At 38.6% G+C, this 24172-nt stretch overlaps 1 protein-coding gene across 14 annotated transcripts in view; it reads left to right on the top strand.

Annotated features, from left to right (window-relative positions):
- EP400 (E1A binding protein p400) overlaps positions 1 to 24172 on the top strand; it is a 49724-nt gene that overhangs the window by 4873 nt on the left and 20679 nt on the right. For 8 of the 14 annotated variants that reach the window (XM_026859662.1, XM_026859658.1, XM_026859653.1 and 5 more), the window contains 23 exons: positions 2640 to 2727; positions 3155 to 3262; positions 3970 to 4349; positions 4595 to 4897; positions 5632 to 5817; positions 7198 to 7338; positions 7447 to 7525; positions 7807 to 7859; positions 10892 to 10949; positions 11584 to 11673; positions 12885 to 12992; positions 13751 to 13944; positions 14133 to 14310; positions 15003 to 15139; positions 15520 to 15689; positions 16154 to 16328; positions 16728 to 16864; positions 17483 to 17669; positions 18639 to 18805; positions 19639 to 19793; positions 20316 to 20552; positions 21605 to 21769; positions 22593 to 22760. In XM_026859662.1, coding sequence (XP_026715463.1) covers positions 2640 to 2727; positions 3155 to 3262; positions 3970 to 4349; positions 4595 to 4897; positions 5632 to 5817; positions 7198 to 7338; positions 7447 to 7525; positions 7807 to 7859; positions 10892 to 10949; positions 11584 to 11673; positions 12885 to 12992; positions 13751 to 13944; positions 14133 to 14310; positions 15003 to 15139; positions 15520 to 15689; positions 16154 to 16328; positions 16728 to 16864; positions 17483 to 17669; positions 18639 to 18805; positions 19639 to 19793; positions 20316 to 20552; positions 21605 to 21769; positions 22593 to 22760 — 3664 coding nt within the window. The remainder of the gene's footprint in view (positions 1 to 2639; positions 2728 to 3154; positions 3263 to 3969; positions 4350 to 4594; positions 4898 to 5631; positions 5818 to 7197; positions 7339 to 7446; positions 7526 to 7806; positions 7860 to 10891; positions 10950 to 11583; positions 11674 to 12884; positions 12993 to 13750; positions 13945 to 14132; positions 14311 to 15002; positions 15140 to 15519; positions 15690 to 16153; positions 16329 to 16727; positions 16865 to 17482; positions 17670 to 18638; positions 18806 to 19638; positions 19794 to 20315; positions 20553 to 21604; positions 21770 to 22592; positions 22761 to 24172) is intronic. The other 6 variants (XM_026859663.1, XM_026859661.1, XM_026859660.1 and 3 more) reach the window with 3 other exon arrangements.

The raw sequence follows: 24172 nt of genomic DNA, 5'->3' as shown, positions 1-24172 counted from the left end.
CTCTGAGTAATTGTGATAATAACTTTTAGCACAAACCTTTAACAGAAAGTAACATCTCTTTCCATCAGTCTTTTTCTTTGTAACTGTTTATAGAGAAATAACGTGTCCTGATCAGCATCATCATTCAAATTTGAGGGCGTTAAGTGCAGCACTCAGAATGATTATTGTGGGCATGCTGCATAATGACCTTTGGAGAACTACGTTATTTTAATTAAAGTTAGGACAGTATTAGTCTAATATTAGTGGTATATGACTGCAGTTTATACAGACATAACATCTTGAAGTGTCTGGCCTAAATTTTGTGGTGATGATGCAGACCGCTGGGAGGCATACTCTTTAGAAAATATCAGTCAGAATCCTAAAGTAGAGATGCAGCTTGAAACTGTGAGTACGTGATCATCCAGAGTAAGAGTGCATGTGAAATAAATGGCATCTGAAGCAGAGTTTGAAGAACATACTTTCTTAAACTGATGTCTCAGAAAGCATTTGATGCAAACAGGACATAAGATGAATTTGTTAATTCAGTAGAATTGTACAGAGTAAGTTTTTGTGACTTTGAAAATTTTATAAATGCCTAAGCGTGTGATGCTTTGCCAGACACAGGCTGTTGAACTTGAAATATGCTGCATGTCTGCCCTGAGAGAAGACAAGCATTTGAAAACTTAATCCATATCAAGTGTGAGGTGGCAGTGAACCATGACCATTAGAGGTGAATAGGAGTCAGAGATTCATAAAACCAAAATTCACATCTTAAAGCTGTGGCCACAAATGCCCTCACAACAACAAAGAGATTAAATGTTACTAATTCATAGCTATTGATAGAATCTGAGTGGTGTGGGATATATTCGGCTCAAAAAGGAGTGTTTGAAACCCAGTCATTTTAGGTGACTTTTGCTATGTTTATTAATACCATTTGATGAAGCATCGAAGATGCAGGGTTGTGACTGCTATGGTTACTTTCAATATAGACTAGTTTACTTCCTTAGGCTTGATTTACATTGGTAGAATTCCTGTTAAAAATCAGAGAAGACAAGATCTGTGAATAAACTAGAAGATTCTTTTGGGAAATTGTTGTCTTTGCTATGTTGTCATAAGAAATTTTCACATTTGCAAACCCTTACTGTACATTGATATGGCAAAGGCTCTCAGCATCAGAGAATTACACTTAGCCAATTTGAGTGCTGAATTAGCTCATTTTCTAGGATGTAGAGGCTGCCATACATAGTCTGTTTGTATTTTCTGATAGAATTCTTACAACTTTGGGATAGCCCTTATTTTTCTCATATTAGTTTTCGTAGTAGAATATTAGGTATAGCATGACTAAATATTGAGAAAAATTTAAAAATGTGACTTGGAAACTCACTAAAAGGAATTGGACTTGCGCAAACACTGGCATGCATTATTAAGTACTTGCCAGTAGTGCTGAGGGCCCAAAGAGCATGGAAATAGTCACATACCCAAACTTGTTTGCTTCAGTAATCATGCACATGAGTCTGCCATGTGAGTTTGCTGAAAGGATTATTTAGAATATATTCTCTGACATCGTTGCCAATATTAAATGTAGTAATTTAAAAATAAAGTTTTAATATAACGTGTAATCTTACTGAAGCTAAGCTCCAACTTGCTGAAACAAACCCCAGTGATTTCTTTTGAATCTCAATATCAATAGTGCTCTTCCAGGCTTGTTAATTCATAGTTGTGTGATGTTTATCCTTGGACAAAATATCTAGTAATTTCTGATGAGCTCTGATGTCACCTTAGCCTTATGGCAATGTTGTGTTTTTCCTCGTCGAGTTTCTTTATGGTACTCATTTTCCCAGCTGTGCAAACAAGTACAAGTCTAGCATCTGGAAAACTGGAATTGGAACTTGTGTAACTTGGCTGAGGTTCTTTTATTCCATCTTCTGAGCCTTAGCAGTTTTTCCGGAAATATTTCAAGGTTAACTCTCATGGAGCTCTATCCTGAGAGTGACACTGGTGGAGACTTAAGTCAGTTTAAACAGTCTTCAAGATGAGAGTTTGTGCATTACTGTTGTTTCACACAAAGTGAAAATTATTAGCTTTCACCAGTGTATTGACTCTCATTTCTTACTTTTGTGTCCTGTTACTTATGATACAGATTATGCATAAATTCTCTTTCCTCATCTACTTTCCCTTCTAATTAATCGTGTAATGAAGTCACAATTTTCAATTTTTGTAATGTCAGCTTTTTATTGCAGCTATATACTATATGAATATGTCATTTTGACTTCATTGCAGCATTATGCAAATGATGAAGGGTAATACACTAATGAAAATTTCCATTTATTAAAAAAAATTAATTAGGCAATTTTATTTTTTATGTATCCCATTTTTCTGGTTTTGGTATCCTTTTAAAAAATTAGTTTAAAAATGTAGATGTGTATTACATATAACCAAATTCATCACTTATTGTTTTAAAATTTAAACTCAACAAAGAGTATCTATGCATTATGGACATCTTAAACTTGATAGGGGGTATTGAATGAATCTTCTTCATTGTACAACTGTTGTGAAGGATTTGCTCTATGCCAGCCTCTTTAGATCCATCTGTAAATTACATCTTGGTGTTAGACTATCTACAGATTGAACTTTTGTGATTTGTTTTCTTTTTCCAATAGCAAACGCATACAGGGACTCCAGTAACGGGGACTGTGAACACCATAGAAATTGAAGCTTTTAAGAGACAACAGGCACTTGCACCAGCAGGTATGTTCTGCAGACAGAATTTCACTTTGATTCTTTGTTGTTGGCTTTGTTTTCCGAACAGTTAATGGAGCCCACTGTTCTGTAACTCTTGAAATACAGTTTTGCCTCACCTTGGGAATTGTCAGATCCTTAGGACTATCTATTGTGAATGGTGCTGTGTGCAGGGTGCACTCCACTCACAATATATAGGGCTGGATTTGGCAGGCATGGAGACATTGTTAGGTTGATTGTTCTGGCTAAGAAGATTGGAGATGGCCAACTTGAAGTTAGAGGGACTCTGCCCTTGGAGCATGTTCTTCATAAATGCTACACATGTATAGTAGTCGTAGCTTTCTGAGCTGATGTTGGAATCATGTGTAGTAGTTTGCTTTGTAAAATTGAACCCATTCCATTATACCATGCCATAAATGGAATTTGAATATCACAGATTCGTCTAAGAGACCACGAATTGAAGTGGGCCGTCATGGGATGGTTTTTCAGCACCCGGGTGTGGCTTCAGGAGTTCCTCTTCAACAGCTAATGCCAACAGCACAAGGTACTGTGTCACCACATGCCAATTGCACATTAATTTAACAAGGAGATGTTAGTGATGGGACTAGAAACTTGGGCTTCTGGCCTTCCAAGATCCTAGTCCCACCACACACTTCTCCATGTAAATTAATACTTGGTATGCAATGCCTGGTCTGTTTAAGGAGCTGAGTGACGGGCTCCAAAAGGTGCATGTGGGCATGGAAATACGTCACAGGTGCTGATGCAAAGTGGTTAAACTGAGAATTCTGGAACTGAGCCAATGATTTATGAAAAGGAAACCTCCTAATTTGCAACATCATGGCAAATTTTTGTTCATTAGTCGTGTCAAGCTTTAGCATATGTGTTAGAGTGAATGTGTTAAGAACTAAATATTATTCAGACGATGCTGTTATTTTAGGCTAAATTCCATTAGCTCAGTAGTCTTTTTTTTTGTTTTGTTTTTAAGTATAAGAAATTCAGAAGATATATAATGACATGGGTTTTTCTAGTTGCTGTGCTCCAAATTTTAGTTGCAGTCCCGTGCATGAGATACTTTGTTGTTTATTGTAATAGTGATTTATTTTGTGATTGTGATGTGGTATTTTCAAGTGATGGTGTCTTGTGGCAAAGTAAGTAACAAATTAGTCTATTTGCAGTTGATTTCCTCTTTATATCTGTAAAGAGCATTGGACATCTTAATTTCATCTGTGTGTGCTTTCTCTTGCTTTTTAGGTGGAATGCCTCCCACTCCTCAAACTGTGCAGCTGACTGGGCAGAAACAGAGTCAACAACAGTATGACCCATCTAAAGGCCCTCCTGTGCAGAACGCAGCCAGCCTGCATACACCTCCACCGCAGCTGCCGGGGAGACTGCAACCTGCAAATGTCCCCATGACATCTCTCCCAGCTGCGCTGCAGCTTTCACAGCAGCAACCACAGATAGTGGAGTCCCCAGCTCAGCCTCAGATTCAGGTGAAGATCCAGCCCCAAAGTGTACCCTTGACTTCCGCTCCACTTCCAACACCACTTCAGCAGCAGGTTCCACCAGCAATCCATGTGCAAGGACAGACACCAAGCCAAGTGTCACAGCCACAAGCTACAATACAGCAACAGGTGTGTGAACTGTTGGGGTGAAAATATGTTTGTTTCAGTACCCAGTAAAATGTAAGAGTATTATCTTCCTGAAAATATATGAAAAATGTTAATGTTTTTTAATTCCACTGGACACTTAAATCCTTTCCTTATAAAAATGCAGGTGTACATTTTTTATTAAATTGAAGTCCATGTTATGATCTGCTGTAGTGTAGGCTAAGTGTTGAATCCTAGGCTCATCACTAACAAATGTGCTTCTTGGGCAGACTGTGACTCTGACACGACCATCTGCAGATCCTGCTCAGACTTCTCAGCGTCTTACGGCAAATACCCTCCCACCTACCTCATCCATTGTGCCAGCAACTATCTCGGGCACAACACCGCCTTCTGCGTATCCAGTACAAACAAACAGGACCTCTCCAGCAACTAACAAGTCCCTGTCTCCTATTGCATCAAAACCCCCAGGCTTAGCAGTTGCAGCAGCACCTAAAACGCAAAGTCCAGCTCAGAATGCAGCAGTATTACCACAGGACAACTCTCAAGACAAGCTTGCTGAGCAAGTGAAGCTGGTAAGATTTGTGGTTTTCCCCAAAACTTAGGAACAGTTAACACACAGAGAGCAATTAACATGAGCAATGTCTTTGAGTTATGAAAATGGGCTATTTTGGGGGGGTTGGGGGTGGTGTTTGGGATTTGGGTTTTTTTTTTCGGTCTGTTTTACATACTGAGTTTTGCTTTTATGGGCCATCAGAATTTGAGGAAGAATTACTGGTCTTTATGCTGTTTTGTTCTATTATATAGATTCTATCTACTCATTTGAGGTGACTGCAACGTTATTTATTTTTATAGCTAACTGGAGGTGTTGTTCTGCTTACTTAACAGGAACATGATAGAGATTCTGTTTTTTCACAGAATCAAGCAGCACTAATAATGAAGATATATTTATTTTCTGTGGATAAATATGACTACAATTTCAATTTATTAAAAAAAAAAAAATTTGATTGCAGTTTGCATATGTCTTGTGACTTGCTTTTCATGCTGCCCAGTGAACCTCTTTTATCCTGTTATTTAACAAAATACCTCTTGTAATACAGGTTGAGGTACTGTGATTCTCTTTACATATAAGTTGAATTTAGTCCGGTAATTTTTCCATTGATACAGTGTTCAGATTTTATTTTTGTAATGCATGTTACACCTTTTTTGCTATCAATTATTTTGATGAAGTGCAAGCAATTATTGTATTTGGCTACTATTTTAGGTGCATTCTGCAGCTTTATTGTAACTATATGTACTTCTTTTTAAGGAAAATCAAATCCATCAGCGAATAGCAGAACTGAGAAAGGAAGGTTTGTGGTCCCTGAGACGGCTTCCCAAACTCCAAGAGGCTCCAAGACCAAAATCTCACTGGGACTATTTGCTGGAAGAAATGCAGTGGATGGCAACTGATTTTGCCCAAGAGAGAAAATGGAAGATGGCAACTGCTAAGAAGGTACTTGAAAAACATTTTTTGACTCAGAGCAATTGATCTCAACATTTCTCATCTTGGTAGCAAAGCTATTTAAATGATCTTTTCCTACAGATAGAAGTGATGGGAATGTAAGGCACCAGTTTTTCACTTAAATGAGAAACCATGTCGTCAGCTTCAGATATTCTAGCATTTGAAACAGACTAGATAATTATATTGATTGTGGATGCAAATAATAGTTGTGCATTTTGTGGATTTTGTTCCTCTGGAAATCAAATAGTTTCTTTAGGGGAATGTTAACTGTGTCATATTTAAAAAGTTTGGCTATCATGCTATCTCACAAATCAGTTATTCCCTCTCAATGAAGAGTAAATATAGAATTTTGTAAATAACTTCCATTGAGTGTGGTTGTCTGTCTAATTCTTCTTTCTTAATCTCAGAAAAAGATGAAGGAGAAACCATGGAGTTCTCAGGACAGCAGTGCAAACATGGTAGAGAACTGTTTCCATAGGGGAGGAGAGCAGCACAGTGGGAATAGTTAAGTCAGTGTTGGAATGAAAATTGAGGTGGTGTGAGATGAAATATGTAAAGCCTGTTTATTTGCAATAAGCAAGAGTTTTCTGTGGATTCTAGCAATGTTTGGGGTAATGAAGAGAGCAACTGAAGGTCATTAGTTTAAATTACCATGTTGTTTTCTGTTGAATATTCTGAAATGATGGAAACTCAGAACTTTCTTCCTTATAAGTGAAGTATTGAAGTAGATGTATAATTTTGTAGAATGAAGATCTGCATTTTGAATATCATTTAAATCTGAATTTGAAGCACTTATTCCATTTGTGGCCAATGGTAGGTTTTTAAGAACAGGAGAAATAGGAAGGGCAAATATGAAATGGTCCTTCCCTGGCAGTATGCTTCAGACTTCTGGAAGTCAATGCTTTAGGGACCTCCTGAGCCTAAAGGTTGCAATCAAGTCAGTCTTTAACAACCATTGACTGATCTTTCACTCATGTATGTACACTCTTGTTGAACTCGTTTTATGTTTGGTCTCTGATATTTTGTGATTTGATTTCTATGACTTCACATGTGCTGTCTGAAAAAAAGTTTTCTTTTGTGTGTTTGCTGCTAATTTCAGATTTTTTTTTTTCTAATTTTTGTACTGAGAGTAGTGAATTAAGTTTCCTACTTGATTGCTTAGTTACAGTTCTTGTATTTTCTTTTTTCCTTTGAGTTTCATGTCTATTTTACTGGCATGGTAAATACCATGACAATAGAAATATTGGAGGTAAGTGTTACATGTATATGGTGATGGTCAATGTCTGGCTGCTGCTAACCACTATAATCTTAAGAAACGCAACAATATGTATTTTGAGGTAACCTAATTCCATGTGTCTCGTGGTATTTTAGATAGTAAGAACTGTGGCTCGTTATCATGAAGAAAAGAAACTTAATGAGGAGAGAGCTAAAAGGGAAGAACAAAACAAACTAAGGCGAATTGCTGCATCAATTGCTAGAGAAATAGAATACTTCTGGTCTAACATTGAACAGGTAAAATACCGACTTACTAATACTTGGGCAAGTCGCTCTGTTTTTTTTCATCTCCAGTAATTTATTTATAAAATGTAAGTGCTTTATTAGACATGATTTACATTTCAGGTTGTTGAAATAAAACTGCAAATTGAATTTCAAGAGAAAAGGAAAAAAGCTTTGAATTTAAAGAGGATTTCAAGAAAAGGTATTTGTAGTCCATTTTGTAAGAAATCCAGTATAAATTCTGTTGCTATTGTTTTACATAATTTCACTCAGTGGGGTTTAATCTTGTTGGTCATAGAATTGTGAGATGCTAATAATAGGTTGTGAACAGATCTGAACAGTGAGTTATGGGTTTTTTTGATGTTTTTGTGCTAGATTTTGTTAATATTTCTTGTGTTTTATGTTGAATGCATTTAAAAGTTCACATAGAAACATAGAATTGCTAAGTGACTAATGCATACATCAAGTATAATAATTTTCCAGGTAAGGATACAAAACCTGTAGAAGACCTTTTATTGGAAAAAGAAAGTGAAATGGTAAGTGTTTCTGTTACGTAAAAACTCCATCACATTAGTGTTTAAATATGACTACCTGTGCAAAAAAGTTTTTATTAACATGAAATGTTTTTCTTAAATACGTGGTGATAAGCAGATTTCTGAGTAGTTACTGACAGTTCATCATATAAGCACAAATATTTTTTCTAGTTATGAATCACAACTTTTAGCAGGGAAGTGGATTGCAGTTGATACATGTCTTTTAAAGGAAAAAGTAATACTTATTCAGTGGCTTTCAATCATTCATTCTAAGATCACAAGACAAAAAAGGTGTACAACTTCATTGCCAGGCTTTGTTTTGGGCAGGAGTTTCATCTACTGTTACCAGGGGTAAACTTTGTGAGGCATGAAAGCATGTTTTCAGCTGTTCAGTGGTGATTTACAGAATGGTTTGGGTTGGAAGGGACCTTAAAGATCACTTAGTTCCTACCCCCTGCCATGGGCAGGGACACCTTCCACTAGCCCAGGTTGCCCAAAGCCCCGTCCAACCTGGCCTGGAACACTGCCAGGGAGGGGGCAGCCACAGCTTCTCTGGGCAACCTGTGCCAGGGCCTCACCACCCTCACAGGGAAGAGGGGAGATTGTATAAGGAAGAAATTCTTTCAGTTTAAAGCCACTACCCTTTGTCCTATCACTACATGACCATGTAAAAAGTCCCTCCCTAGCTTTCCTGTAGCCCCTTTTAGGTAGTGGAAGGCCACTGTAAGGTCTCCCTGGAGCCTTCTCCAGCCTGAACAACCCCAATTCTCTCAGCCTGTCCTCACAGGGGAGGTGCTCCAGACCCCAGTCATCTTTGTTTCCTCCTCTGGACCCACTCGAGCAGGTCCGTGTCCTGATGTTGGGGGCCCCAGAGCTGAACACAGCACTGCAGGGGGGGTCTCACAAGAGCGGAGTGGAGTGGGAGAGTCACCTCCCTCACCCTGCTGGCCACGCTGCTTCTGATGCAGCCCAGGACATGGTTGGCTTTCTGGGCTGCGAGCACACGTTTGCCTGGGTCACGTTGAGCTTCTTGTCAATGAACATCCCCCAAATCCTTCTCTGCAGGGCTGCTCTCCATCCACTCCTTGCCCAGCCTGTGTTTGTGCTTGGGATTGCCCCAGCCCATGGACAGGACCTTGTGCTTGGCCTTGTTGAACTCCATGAGGTTTGCACGGGCTCCTCTCTAGCCTGTCCAGGTCCCTCAGTGTGTTGACCACACCACACAGCTCTGTGTCATCGGGGAACTTGCTGAGGGTGCCTCAATCCCACTGTCCGTGTCACCAACAAAGATGTCAAACAGCACCAGCCCCAACACCCACCCCTGAGGACGCCACTCGTCACTGCTCTCCACCTGGACATCGAGCCATTGGCCACAACTCTTTGAGTGTGACCATCCAGCCAATTCCCCATCCACTGAGTGATCCATCTGTCACATCCGTGTCTCTGCAATTTAGAGACAAGGATGTCGTGCAGGACAGTGTTACATGATTTGCACAAGTCCAAGTAGATGGTGTCAGTTGCTCTTCCCTTATCCACCAACACTGTAACCCTGTTGTAGGAGGCCACCACGTTTGTCAGGCACAATTTCCCCTTAGTGAAGCCATGTTGGCTGTCACAAATCACCTCCTCATTTTCCATGTGCCCCAGCATATTTTCCAGCAGGATCCACTCCGTGATCTTGCTGGGCACAGAGGTGAGACTGACTGGCTTGTAGTTGCCTGGGTCTTCCTTATTTCCTTTTTTAAAAATGGGGCTTTCCCCTTTTACAGTTAGAGGGAACTTCACTAGACTGCCATGACTTCTCAAATATGATGAGTAGTGGCTTAGCCACTTCATCTGCCAGTTCCCTCAGGACCTGCAGATGCATCTCATCGGTGCTATGGACTTGTGCACCTTCAGGTTTCTTAGATAGTCTCAAACCTGGTCTCCTACAGTGGGCTGTTCTGCATTCACCCAGTCCCTGCCTTTGCCTTTTGTGTCTTGGGTGGTGTGGCTGGAGCCCTTGCTGGGCAAGATTGAGGCAAAAATGTCATTGAGTACCTCAGCCTTCTCTGTGTCTTGGGTAACCATATCTCCCTTTTCATTCTGGAGAGGGACCACACTTTCCTTAGTCTTCCTTTTATCACTGATGTAGCTATAGAAGCTTGTTGCCCTTGACATCCCTAGCCAGATTTAATTCTATCAGGGCTCTAACTTCCCTAACCTGATCCTTGGCTGCTTGAACAATTTCTCTGTATCCTCCCAGGCTACTTGTCCTTTCTTCAACCCTCTGTAGTCTTCCTTTTTGTGTTTGGGTTTGTCCAGGCACTACTTGGAGTTATCTACTGAGAAATGTAGGTATATATGTTACAGAATGGATCAAACTGAATGAAGCATAAATACCTTTTGCCCTAAACAAACTGTGTGCTAGGTTGGCTACATCTGTGTAATTGGAAAAAGGATGAGGGATTGTTCTGAGGCCCCAAGCCATCTGGCATGGCACAGCTGATGCCCACATGCTGAAATTCTGCCCTTTCACCAAGCAGAATGCCTGCATCTGAGTCTCCTGTTAGGAACAAGCTTCAGCATGTGTTATCAGCCAAACTGTGGCCTAGCACTGTCTGTGAGTGTTAATTTGCACAGACTAAACCATGCTACAGAGTGTGCTGGACAGCTGAGAGTGAACAGTTGTAGGCCTGTGCCATATCCCTTTTTTATTGACTAGTGAAAATTTAGTCCTTGATTCCTACTTGGGTAAAAGTTTTGTGCCTCGATACTGTGTTTAAGGGAGAGTGTACTATGGCTCTGTGCCACAGCTGGACCTCAGTGGCTTGAACCATAAACACTTGAAGTGGCAGACTGTGTGCTGCCTTCCATACAGAAGCAGAGTATCTGTTTTGTCATGACCAGGAAAGTGCTAGTAGGTGTTAAGTGTCTACTAGCAAATGCTGTTGTGATTGCAAGACACTTCTTGCTTTCATTTAAAAAAACAAACAAAAAAACCTCCCTGAATTTTTTTTTCTATGATTTTAAGTATTTTAATTATTTAATGCTAGGGTTGTTCATCATCTGGAAGGAAAAGAAAGGCAAGCACCTCTTTGACTGATGAGGAAGGTAAGTAACTTTCAAAGTTGTGCATCTATAGCATAGTACATAAGCTGTGTATTAAAACCCCAAACCCACAGGTTTTCAGTCTGCTACTGCATGGATGCAATGCTTTTCACAAACTAAACACCAACCTTCATCCATTTCTTAGAGAGGTTAGATAGTTAGATAAAAGAGCTTCAGTGAAAATTTAAAAAACTAGTTTTCCCTGAAAAGACACTGTCGTTGTTGTTGGATTTGAATTCTTTCTGTCCTCATTCCTTCATTTGTCAAACCTTACTAAACTTCTTTTGAGGATTTCAGACAGAACAACCCATATCTTGTGATATCTGTGTTGTTTCTGACAAAAAATCCCCAGTTTAAAGCTGCAGAATAAACTGTTTCTGGTGACCACTGTCAGCCAACACCAGTTCAAGACTGGATCCTGTCCTGAGGCAGAAGTGCTTCTCTCCTTTTCACCTACCTTTTAAGTTCTCCCTATAGTTGCTTTTAGATTTTCTTTTTTTCCATACACGTCTGATTCTTTTTGAATCGGGCTAGCTTATAATATTCTATGCTAGTACACTTCAGGGTTATGTAATTACAAACTTCCTGAATTATTGTGTAATTTGAATGCCAAGATTAGCATTTGTTCTTATTTTAGTTGAAGATGAAGAAGAAACAATTGAAGAACAAGAAGCTAAAGAAGGAAACATAAACCATCAAACGGAATTGTCTAATCTAGCCAAAGAAGGTAGGCGTATCGCTTAATTCTTCTCTGTGGTGGGCTCTGAAACCACAGGTGGAAACATGCAGCAGTTATTGTATTTGTAAATAGGGTTCTAGATGAGAAGTTGAATACATTCAGATGTTCAGTTATATCTACTTTTTTTCTGTTTGGAAAGCTGTAGTGGTTAGTTTATGGGATGATGATGGACATCTGTACTTCATAAAGCAGTCTGTATACTTAACTAGTTATCACACAAGGTGGCTTGAGAAAAAGTATTTATCTCCTGAAGCACTGCATTTCTTTAAAACCTCACACCAAAAGGCTCAGCTGAAGTTCTGGGAGTGCATGATAAATACTTAAAAGCAGAAGTGTATCAGATTGAATATGAACATTTTATCATCAGCTGTCTTCAGTATCTCGGAAGGGTTTTGTGATCCACCTGATAGGTCTGAAAGGGCTCTGAAGGGCTGATCTTGGGGAGGGGAAGTATAAATACTTGAAGATAAGGGGCTTTTAGGGACAATGCTTTGGCTAGCAGCTCTCTTTCATTAGCAACATAACAATAACTGCTGTGCTGAGCTTGATGTATGCAAAGTATCCCATAGGGATCGCTTCACTTATCATGGTAAAAACCTTTTTAGAGGTAAGCTTCCCATTAAGCTAAGCTCTCCTGGCAATTAATATGCAGTTTCCAAATCCATTTGTTTGGTCTGTTTGGCGGCTTAGTGGCTGCAGCCAGCTGGCCAGTTGGAGGGATTATAACTCAGTCAACCAAGTTCCTAATGAGGATGTTTCCTGATTGATTGGCCACTGCCAGCATGCTCATTCCTGCTTCAGTAGATCATATAAGGGATCATGGAGATACTGTTTAGCAGGGTTGAGGCACAGCTCAGTTTTGTAACTTTAAAGTCTAGAATTGTCTTCCAGCCACTTGGCTGGATTTGATGCCTCTGCCTCCCCAACCAGTGGTTTACTGTCAGTTTGTATGGTGGGTTTGTAATACAATAAAAATCTATCTGGGTGAGCAAACTGCTTGGTGTATTGCCAGGTGTTCTGTGTAATCGAGGTTATTAAATAAATATTGCCATCATCCACCTAATAATTACCTCTTCAATTAATTTCTGATTAGAGAAATGCCTTTATACGGTTGTGAAGAATGTAATGAGATTAAAACTAACGGTATTGACTGTTACAAGTTTTGATATTTTAAATTTACATCCTTTCATGACCTTCAGCTGAATTGCCTTTGGAAGATTTACTAAAGATGTATGAAGGTGCCTTTGCAGAAAATTTTCACTGGCCCCAGCCAAAGCCTGACAGTGAAGAGGATAGCAGTGAAGAAGGTAAATTACTTCTTGTTTAGAAGAAGTTGTGCTGACTTACAAGGTGATATAAGTTGATTAGCTCTTCAGGTCTCTGTTAAAAGACATTTTTTACTAGGGGAAAAGAAATACTGAGTGAATCACGTTTGAAATGTTTTTCTTTTTTAAATGAAGAAGAATGTTGTATACAAGAATGAATGGAAAGTACAGTGGCTTTCTTGCTAAGCATTTGGAATATGCTTTCATTAGAAAAATTGGATTTATTCCTGTTATTACTAAATATTTTTGGATAATGGTCAGAAGATTTTTTTTTTTCCCTTTTTTTGTTGCATTTCTCAGTTTATGAAAAGAGGATGGTGTTTGTCTTAAGATGTGTGAGCTGCTCAGGAACAATAATGATCCATAGAAGAGGCTCTCCACACTGGATTAAAGTGCACACTTGTGCTAGCTGTTATTACATGGTTGCCATCTGTTCTGTACCAACATGATAGAATTACACATTTGAGAATAGGTTTTAAGTATTATGAGAAAACCTCCCTAAAAGTTGTGAAAAGCTAATGGTCATGTTAGCCTATCTAGTGTGAATGTTCAGTACCTGTACACGATCCTGAGCTTGGGCTATTTTCATCTTAGCTTGACGAGCCTGAAAATCATAGAATTGTTTTTAAAAGTTATTTGCATCCTTTAGACCCCTGTCTGAATTCTAGCCATCTCAATTCCTCTGTGTGACCTCTACTTAAGTTAATCTTAAATGCCAGTGTAATTTTTCTCTCTCATAGAAATGGAAGACCATATCTCTGATAGGGAAAGTCCTCAGAAGGAAGTTGTCCTCATTGACTCCCTTCTCAGCATTGACCAGTACAAGGGTATAGACAGATCAAGTCCTCCAAAGAAGCATATGCGAGACATAGCAGAAGTTGCTGCTGCAGCAGAAATGCTGTTACCTAAAGGCAGCTCTAGGATAACAACAGCGGTAAGACTTCCTATTTTCTGCTACTGTGTGTCCTTTTACATAAAGAATGTCTTTCTCATGATTTTGCAGATTTTAGCAACAAATTACCATAAATATTTTCTGGTTGTTGAACTACAGAATGGTTATACTTTATGACATGCCTCATGAATTTAACTCAGAAAAAAAGTATCAAATCATTCATATTACAGGTAAAATACAATACTCCATCGCTACTCTATGGGCCTCTCAGAGAATATCAAAAGATTGGGCTGGATTGGCTAGCAAAGCTGTACAGGAAGAATCTCAATGGCATTTTGGCAGATGAGGCTGGGCTTGGAAAAACAGTACAAATTATTGCCTTTTTTGCCCATTTGGCTTGTAATGAAGGTAAGTTCATGTCCAGGACAGTTCATTTGCCTAACAATTTTAGACAGGTATTGGGCTGGCATTATCTTGGTGAATTGTAGCCTAAGGTCATGTTTTTTTCTGCTGAACCATAACAGATTTTAGTTAATGCACAGAGTAAAATTATGTCAGAAAAACTTTATTGGATTGTGGGACACAAGGGTATCTTCTTATCAAGTACACTGTTTGATCAATCTGTTGTTACCTTGTAGGTTACAAAATTCTTCTGAAGCCCAGTTTATTAGTATAAAAAAGACTTACAAAGTGTTTAATGACCAGATGGCCACAGATAGTTAAATTCAAGAAGCAGATATGAACAATTGGACAAGTATGTCTTGTATATCATCTCAAATATTACTAATAGTGTTGTTGTACTGAGGATAGTTTAAGAATGTAAGTAAGGCAAAGCTTGTTGCAGATGTAGTATCTCTTATTCAAGCAATTGATATAGTTGAGGGAAAAACAGATATTAGGTGAACAAGGAGTACTTGAGGTCTGGAAAAAAAAAAAAAAGAATAGATTAGTCCTTAAAATACCTCTGTTGTTATTTCATCTCACTTTTAATGATTAATTTAGTGCACTTCCCCTTAAAAAAAATGTGAGCAGAATATAAGCCACCTGAATTGTCAGAAGTCTCTTTCCATTGTTAACTGCTATGTTTCCCCCTTCTATAGGTAACTGGGGCCCTCACCTAGTTGTTGTACGGAGCTGTAACATATTGAAATGGGAGCTGGAATTGAAACGCTGGTGCCCGGGGCTGAAAATACTTCTCTACTTTGGCAGTCAAAGGGAACTTAGGGCAAAAAGACAGGTACTGTATTTTGCAACTTTTACACTGTTGTATTTAGTATTTTAGATGGCAAGACCTTTAACCTGCATTTATCTATATGTTCCTTACATCCTGGTGGGATAGGAGAAGTTTTTAATGCTACAAGTTGGTTTACAAGGAGATTCACACCTGATGGTTCTAGATTTTCAAAGGCATTTTGGGAACTCCTTGGTATTGGGCAGTACATGCAACGAATGCTTAACCTGCTTTCTGAACTGCATGTTACTCAAAACCAAGACTGTCTTTTAGAATGCTTTGGGTCATAGCATCTTTCTGTTCTTAGTGAAGAAATAGCTGGTTGTAAGATACTTGAGAGGTCTGCCTTAACTTTTCTGTCTCATCCTCTCTTCCCTTTTCTGTAGGAATGGACAGAACCCAACAGCTTCAACGTGTGTATCACTTCCTACAAACAGCTGTTCAAAGGCCACCCAGCATTTATGAAAATGCGATGGAAATACTTAATAGTAGATGAGATGCAACAAATAAAGAACATGACTGAGAAACACTGGGAGGCACTTTTCAGTCTCCGCAGGTATGGAGCAGAGAATGCTTTCCCGCTGGCAGTGGATTTTTCTCTCTGTGTGTCACACAGTTCTCTTAACAGAAAACTGATAAAAACCCTCTTGATATGGTCTGACCAAGTTCCTGTGCAACATCCACCTACAGAGGTGCCTTTTGTTGAAACAGTCAGGTTTCAGAGACAGGCTCAGGATGTTCTTGTTGCCACTGTCGTAATACTATAATTCTTCTTTGCTGATATTCTGTGTGCCCAGTTACCCTTGTAGGTACTGATACTCTATGATGAGGAAGCTAGTTTGGTGGTATATTCAAGATTAAAAAGATAATTTATCTCACATTTAATTTTATTAGCACTACTTATTTCTTATGTGTATCTTACAAACCTAAAGCTACAGTAAACTGTTTGACTGTTGGTGTCTGTTTCATAATGATACTGGCTATATGCTGTATTGGTTTAAAATCTTTTGTTATTCACAGCCAGCATCGTTTGCTTCTGATAGACACTCCCTTGCATAACACATTGATGGAGTTGTGGACCATGGTACATTTTCTGATTCCGGGAATCTCCAGACCTTATCTAGATTTTCCAGTAAAAGCAGCTAATGAGGAGAACCAGGATTATTGCCATAAACTGGTCATCAGGTTACACAGAGTATGTTGTCATTTTTTCTCATCTGACCTACTACAGTAGTTAAGCTGTTGGGGGGAAGAAGAAATTAAAAGATGTGATTTAGCTTGAAATTTCTGGTCTTTCTTAACACTTTGTTCAATTCAGACAAAAAGTCCTGCTGAAAGCAGGGGTTTCTGCTAGCAGAATAGTATGGAGATTTCTTTTAAAATATATAATACAGGGCTCAGGTTTTGAAGCATAACATGGAGAAATTAAAGAACAAATTAAAGTCTATACAAGTGTGTGCATACCAGTATGATTAGATATGGCAGGTGAAGTTATCACATCTGATGTGTTAGGTGTGAATAGGTTTAGATTCCTGTTGTAAAACTGTGTCTTTGAAGTGAGAAATTTTTTTCCCTCAATTATGAAATGTTTCAGATGATTCAGCCATTTATTTTGCGAAGATCAAAGAGAGATGTTGAAAAGCAGCTAACAAAGAAGTATGAACATGTGCTGAAGTGTCGTCTTTCTAGTCGACAAAAAGCTATGTATGAAGATGTCATATTACAACCAGGGTAAGGAATTAAAACTAAATTAAAAATGCTCTTTTTTTGGTGCTTAAACAAGATGATAAATGATTGTCGCAGTTGGAAGTGTTTTAGTGTTTTTTCTGAAATTTTCCTTTATGACCAGTGAATAGCATGTGATTACATTGTAAACTAAATTTGCAAGCAGGTGATGCTATGGGCAAGCATTTACATCTGGAACCTAAAAGTTAAGTTGTAATGGTCAGGTTTGCTGGTATTTTGTTTTAAGATTTGTCTCTAATGAGTGGTTCTTTATTAAAGCCCAAAGTGTTTCTCCTCGTGCCCACCCATGTACTTGTGCTGTGATATCAAGCGGTTATTGATAGGTGCAGGGAGGAAACGGAAACGAAGCAGGTAGAGGATAGGGATCTGGTTAAGTCATATTTGACTGCAAGATAGCACTGGTCCTTATGTTTCAGGTTTCCAAATTTACATTTGATACAGCACTACTTGAAATTCTCTAGAAAGACCTGGGTAAAAATCTAAGCTTCTTTTAAGACTTTTGCATAACATTCTGCATTGCATATTCTCACCTTTCATGATTTAGGGACGTGTCAGTAAAAGCTGTACTTAAATTAATGTATTTCCTTATCAATTATTTGGTAGAACCCAAGAAGCCCTCAAAAGTGGACACTTCATCAGTGTCCTGCATGTCCTGATGCAGCTGCAACGGATTTGTAATCATCCTGATCTGATAAACCCCCGGCTTTCAAGTACCTCTTATGTATCAGAAACACTGGAATACAGAACTGCGTCTCTGGTACTGAGTGCCCTGGAAAGGGATATCTGGAAGGTGAGGAGAAAAGTAGACTGTTTTTTCTCTCTTAGTGCTCTTGTGGAATTTCTAGTACTTAATATTGTTTTCTTATATATCATAAGTCTACCTGAAGTTTATAAATAGAAGGAATTCACTATTCCATAACTGTACGTACCAAGCGTGTCCTTGCTGTATCTCTTTTTTGTAATAGTAGTTGGCACTTTTCAAGTGGTTTGTAATCAGTAATTTTTCATGATCTGCTTGGTCAAACAGAAATTAGCTTTGCTTTCATCATACATGTTTGCAGGAATTTTCCAACACTGAAAACACTCTGGGTAGTACAGTGCTTATTTACAGCATTCTGTAATTTTCTTTCTGCTTTCAGTAGCTAAAGGAGAGCAAGACTTACTCTTTTTCACATAAGAGTAAACACTGATTCAATGACTAAATTAGTACACTTCTGTCAATCCATTTGAAGTACCACTATTTGTGTTATCCTTAAAGTAGTGATTCCCCTCTTTGAGGTAATGAAAGGAGATAATTGCGCTAGAGAGAAGTATGAGTAACAGGCCAGATGTGATGATCTTTTTGGTTGATCTTATTTCCTTCATATTTTTCTGCTCCTAAATTACATGCATGCCTTTGTAGTTTGGCATTTGAGCTTGATAGTTAATAGATACCTTCAAAGAATTCTACTTAATTCTTTAGAAATTATGGTGTATGAAGAATTGTTAAATGTGCCTTGCTTTAATTTCATAGCTGGCTAATGATTTCAAATCTTTTTCTTCCAGTGCTGATACTTAAAATGGGACTGTCAATTTAAGATGTATTTCCCAAGTTTTCTAGACAGTTTGGGCTAATGATTAATAGTTTACTTTTTAAATGTGCAGCATTTATTTTGTGTTAAAAAGTAAAATATAGAAAGTGAATTCAGCATAGAACATATTGAGGACTTCACTGTTTGGGTCATCACATAAAATAACTGTTATTTTACGATATCTCTAGGAATCAGACCTGTCTCTCTTTGATCTCATTGGAATGGAAAACCAAATGACTCATTATGAAGCACAAGTGTTGCCAAAACAAAAGGTTACTAGAAAGCTGATTGAAGAAATCTACAGCTCCCCTCCACCACCCACTAGGCCCAACCCAGTGAAGCTCAAACCAAGCAGGTATGTACAACTGCCCTCCTTTTAAGCTAGAATTACAGGAGGAAAATGTAGTTCTGTTGCTGTGTTTGCAGAGTTCTGTCTGCATCTCTGGTAGTGTGATTCACACAAAACCTTATACTTGATTTTCCATTTTAGTATTCTGTTGTTTTCTTGTTTATCCTTGAAAATAGGGATTCTATTTGAATGGTTTTTGGAGGCATACAACTCCATTTGAAGTCTGTGGATTTCCCATAGGTTTTACTTCACAGGCAGATTAATTTTATTCTTGAGGTCCTTATTTATGGCAAGTGAGTATTGGTTTGCAAAATTAGCATGGAGATAATTCTTCAAGACAAATCTGGGCCTACAGTGTTAGCTGTGCTTGAAGTGTTATGAGGCATATGAAGTTTTATAGCAGTAATTTTTTTAAGAGGATTTATCTCCTAGTGAAGGAGTAATCATCTCAAAGTAATGTGGAACTGTTTCTCTGATGGAAAGGAGCTGCCTGATGACTTGTGGGCATGTTGACATCTCTCTGGAAATGATATGAGAGCCCCATTCTTTTTCCAGATATCAGACTGGACTCTTCAAGCTGTTTTACTGTAATTCTGATGCATCCTGCATTAAGCTGGATGCATGGCAATGAAAGATTTCTTCTTTCTTTGACTTAGCAAAATAACTTCAGAATGTCCAGACATGAAACTTTCTGAAGTGATGACTCTGCCAGCTTCAGCCATTTGCAAGAAAGAGATTAGCATCTGATGTGATCAGTTTATACTTTCCTTGGGTGATAGTGTATTTTTAAAGGCCAAACTGGTCTTTCTATAGACTCTGACTTTCCATATTCTTTTCAGGTTGTTTCAACCCGTTCAGTACGGTCAGAAACCCGAGGGCAGGACTGTAGTTTTCCCAAGCACTCAAGTACAACGCACGGTGACCACAGCAACAGTAACTCAACAGGGACAAGTACGAGGAAGATCACCTATAGCTACAGTGTCTTCAAATCAAGGTAAGAGAGTTAGTGCTAGGGTGGTTACCTGAACCTCTGTGTAGATGGATATAAGTTAGTCTGTTAATAGAACTCCTTTTCCCTCTAGCTTAATGCTCTAGAATACTAATGGCTTAAAAATACCAACAGACTAATTGTCAGTAATTGTCCCCACTAGTTTCTACAGTATGATCTGCCAGTATAATGCAAAACTAAGCTTTGTGTAACCTAACTGTTAGCATATGGAGTAAATATAGCACAGTTGGTATTTAAACCCTGATCATATGTAATGTTCTGTCAAAGATGGGAATTTACAGTGATTTTGTGTATTTATTTAACCTTTAAACAATGCTGTCCAAATATATAATGTTGTAAAAATAGGATGGAGTAAAAGGTATGGATAGAAATCCCAGTCTGTAAGGACAAGCCGTTCCTGTAGCCATTTTAATATCCTGTTGGAAGGTTTCTTTTTAATGCAGGTTGTTTAAAAGAGTGGAGTTAAAACCTCTAACAGCTTGCACAAACAACCCTTATTGATTGCAGCCGCAGCAGCACAGTTTCAGACAACTCAGGCTTCCACCAGTGCTCCAAGACACCAGCCCGCAGCGACCTTCACCACAGCAACTAGCACAGCCAACCCTGTGAAACCGCGGGGCCAGACCTCTGCGCAGGCCTCTCAGCTAGGCCAGGCCCAGCCACAGGCCCCCTCGCACACCATCCAACAGAGTGTGCTGCCTCAGAGGCTGGTACTGACCTCTCAGGCCCAGGCACGGTTGCCTAGTAAGTGGCCTCCCCTTTCAAGGTTTCTCCCACCTTTGTACTACAATGAGGTTAAGTTACTAGGCACCCTAAAATGTGTACAGAATCGTTGTTTTTTTTTCACTCTTCTGATTAGCCTTGCTCAGTATGTTGCTTATGACCAAGGAAAATCGAAAATTGGATAAGAAACAATAGAATTGCTGTGGACATACATTAGCGGTGTCAACTTAATCTCCTATTTCTGCATGTTTCTTCTGCTGGCAAGACTTCCTTCAGACCAAATGTTTTAGCTCTATCCTAATTATTCCTTTCATGTTAAACACTAATCCATCTGCTAAAGGCCTCTCTTGCAGAGAGGAATGTCGCAACTGTTAGGCAGAGAAAAGCGATGAGGCTTTGCTTTAAGGTTGTATGTGCACTGCCTATTAGCATGTGTATAGAGTACTGAGCACTGATGTATTAATTTTATCTCTGGGGTAATGCACTGCCTTTACAAAAGCTAGATTTTCATGCCAATAGTTTCTCAGTATCATAAAACTTAATGCTTAAATGCCTCTAACCTTTTTGCATTTAAAGCACAAAAAGCTTGGTCCTTGTCACTTTAAAGCTTTTTGGTTTGTATAAGTGCAGATTGCTTAATGTAAATCATGTTTCATCAGCAAATTTCAGGCCATTTCAAATGTGTATTTACAGTGCCACGTGAATAATTTTGTTCCTTAAACCTTCCTTCATGCTCTTGAAAAGGCAGTGACAATCACTTTAATGTCTATACTCGTCTGTTACAAAGTGTCACATGAGTTTTCAGGTAGCTCTTAACTTTTTTCCTAATGAAAGTGATAACTCTAAAATGTTGATGTTCTTACCCTTTAAACAATCCGCTTTTTTCCAGTTTGTCCAACCAATATAGAAAGCAATACCTGCTTAACTTTTATATGACACTTTTATGCACTAAGTATAATTATGCATGGAAGGCGCTTCCGCACCAGTTTACTAACCAAAACTTATAATTGTGAATATAGAATAACCTGCCTCCCACTTTGTTTTTTTTTAATGCCTGTTTCCCTCCTTAACAGGTGGTGAGGTAGTAAAAATAGCCCAGCTGGCTTCTATAGCAGGAGCACAAGGCAGAATCGCTCAGCCAGAGACCCCTGTAACACTGCAGTTCCAAGGGAACAAGTTCACTTTATCACATAGTCAACTTCGCCAGCTCACTGCAGGGCAGCCCTTGCAGTTACAAGGTACTTCATTCAAAACAGGGAATTTTTGATTTTTTTCAGAATGCTCATGTTTTGATATAGACAGCATGTTCCTTGTTACTGTATGTTAAGGAGGTTTTTCTGTCCCCGCTCCACCTGTTTTCTGTGTGAGAAAGGGATAACAACGTAGCTCTGTTTTGAAAAATAAATGTCTATCAAATGAAAGACATGGTTACTTTTTTGTTCTGTATGGTATTTCAAGATTTTAGTATTGAATTTGTTTTCACATGTATGCAATACAGCTAAAGTAAGGTGAGGCATTATTTCAGCTAAAATCCCTGATGAGCAGAAACAGACAAAACTGTTTCGTCTGAACAAAATATTCTTGGTTTGTTCTGAAATGGTGTAAATAATACTTCAAGATTGGTGTGCCTCTGAATTTTGACCCAACTCTTACCCTGACTTGAATGCTCTACCTACAATGTGTTTTGCCCTTAAATTTCCCTTGCTGGTGGTATGTGTGTTGCCAAATTCAGGACAACCTGAAAATCTTGATTCTCTGTGGCCAACAAAATAAAGGGAGTGAATGCTCAGTGAGGATTTTTTGGTTAATTGGATTTCCTCTGAGTTCTGTATAAAATACCTAGACTTAGACTGATACCCCTATGATGTGACACTCCTCTTTAACTATGAAGACTTGGGTGTTTCTCTCCTGTGAGATATTATGGAACTTTAAATCAAATTTGTGTAATGAACTTGTCTGGGAAAATTTAACACAGTTTGAAACAGTTAGTATCTTTTGCTGGGGAACACTGTTCTTTTTCACGCTATCCAGCCTAATATTTTTTTAAATCCTCCATTGCAGGAAGTGTCCTTCAGATTGTTTCAGCACCTGGTCAGCAGTATTTGAGACCTCAGGGTCCGGTTGTCATGCAGACGGTTTCCCAAGCAGGAACTGTTCAGAACGCTCTGAACGCTTTAGGAAATCAGCATCAAGCAGGTGTCCCAACCTCCACAGCAGTGACACAACAAGGTAGGTTTTCTACCCTCAACGATTGTCTCTCTCCAAACATTCAGTTATTAAAATCACATTGGTATATAACTCCAAATTGTTACAGATCATAGTTCTGTAAGTTGAGTTCAGAAGCAGGTAAACTGAGGCAAATCCTTTTGATTGGTGTGTGATGTGTACTGGAGCTTCAGAGAATTTTTAGTACAGACTTGGGAGAGCTTGAAACTGTATTAAATATATATAGAAATTTTTTTTGCCAGTTGTGTGTTAGGTCAGATTTTTGTGCCAGGAAGTGAGTTTGAAATACTTTGTTACTTTTTTTAAAGGAAGATCAGGGTGATTATTTTTTATACTGACGGAGAATGTCCACACTGATTTTGCTTTTATCTAATTTTCTTTGCTTCTTTATCTAATCAAGCCACTGTTTTCCCTTTCCTTCTGCAAATATTGCATAGCTGTTTGGTGCCTTGCTACAAATGTGATCAGTTCCTTGCTTAAAAACACAATCAAGATGTTGATAAAAAAACAGTAAGAGAAATTGTTGTCTAGGCTGCATTTACAACAAAACAGCAGGTTGTTAAATGATGATAAACACACTGCTAGGAGTTTGTTCCCAGGAAATGGCCATCTGCTGTAAATTTCTCTGGATATAAACCATTCCCTCAGAACAGACTGTTTACTGCTCCTTTTTGATATATTAATGTGCCCTTGAAGTTCATATTTTTACTTTCTGAAGAATAAACATCTTATCATAAAAAGGAGAGAAAAATCTTCAACAGGCTCTCAGTTGTTGGGAGGTAAAGGATTTCTGTAATATTTTGGAAGATCTGTGGCTCAAATGTTTCACCCTCCAGCTGTGATTACATTACAGGTGCTCCTAATATGTCCACAGTTCAGAATGAAAATTGATGTAAGATTTCTACAAAAACTCATGCATCTTACTACTCTCATGATAGTAAAAAGAGAGCTCTGTTAAAAGCAGTAATAACTAAAGTACTGTTTCCAAGTGATAAAGGAAAACACTATTTTTACCGTTCATCTTTGGAGGAAGATGTAAAGCATATTGAAAATACTTACTCTGACTTTCTGAATTTTGGATACAATGCCAATTAAATTCCATTGCTTTGGGTGATTGCTGGGCTCATGTGTAGCTGTGTAGTAAAAATGGATTTATACTCACTGTCTGTATTAGCTTGTTTGTAATAAAAGCGTGGAAAGGTAAAACTTAAACCTCTGCATACTCCTTGGAGTTTATTATTCTTAACGTAAGGGCTAGCACCTTCTTGTTAACTGGAATGTGGTTCTTCATGGGTATACTGACTCGCCACTAAATTCAGTTTCATCGTGATTAGTGGAGGGTTGTGCTACTTTTCTAGTAGATAATCAGTGCTGATGAGCAATGCATTCTGGCTGAGATAGAAACCTATATATCC

Source organism: Athene cunicularia, assembly GCF_003259725.1.
Source record: "Athene cunicularia isolate RWA chromosome 15 unlocalized genomic scaffold, athCun1 chr15_part1, whole genome shotgun sequence".
Classification (NCBI taxonomy): Eukaryota; Metazoa; Chordata; class Aves; order Strigiformes; family Strigidae; genus Athene; species Athene cunicularia.
This window is presented reverse-complemented; position numbering and strand designations above follow the sequence as displayed.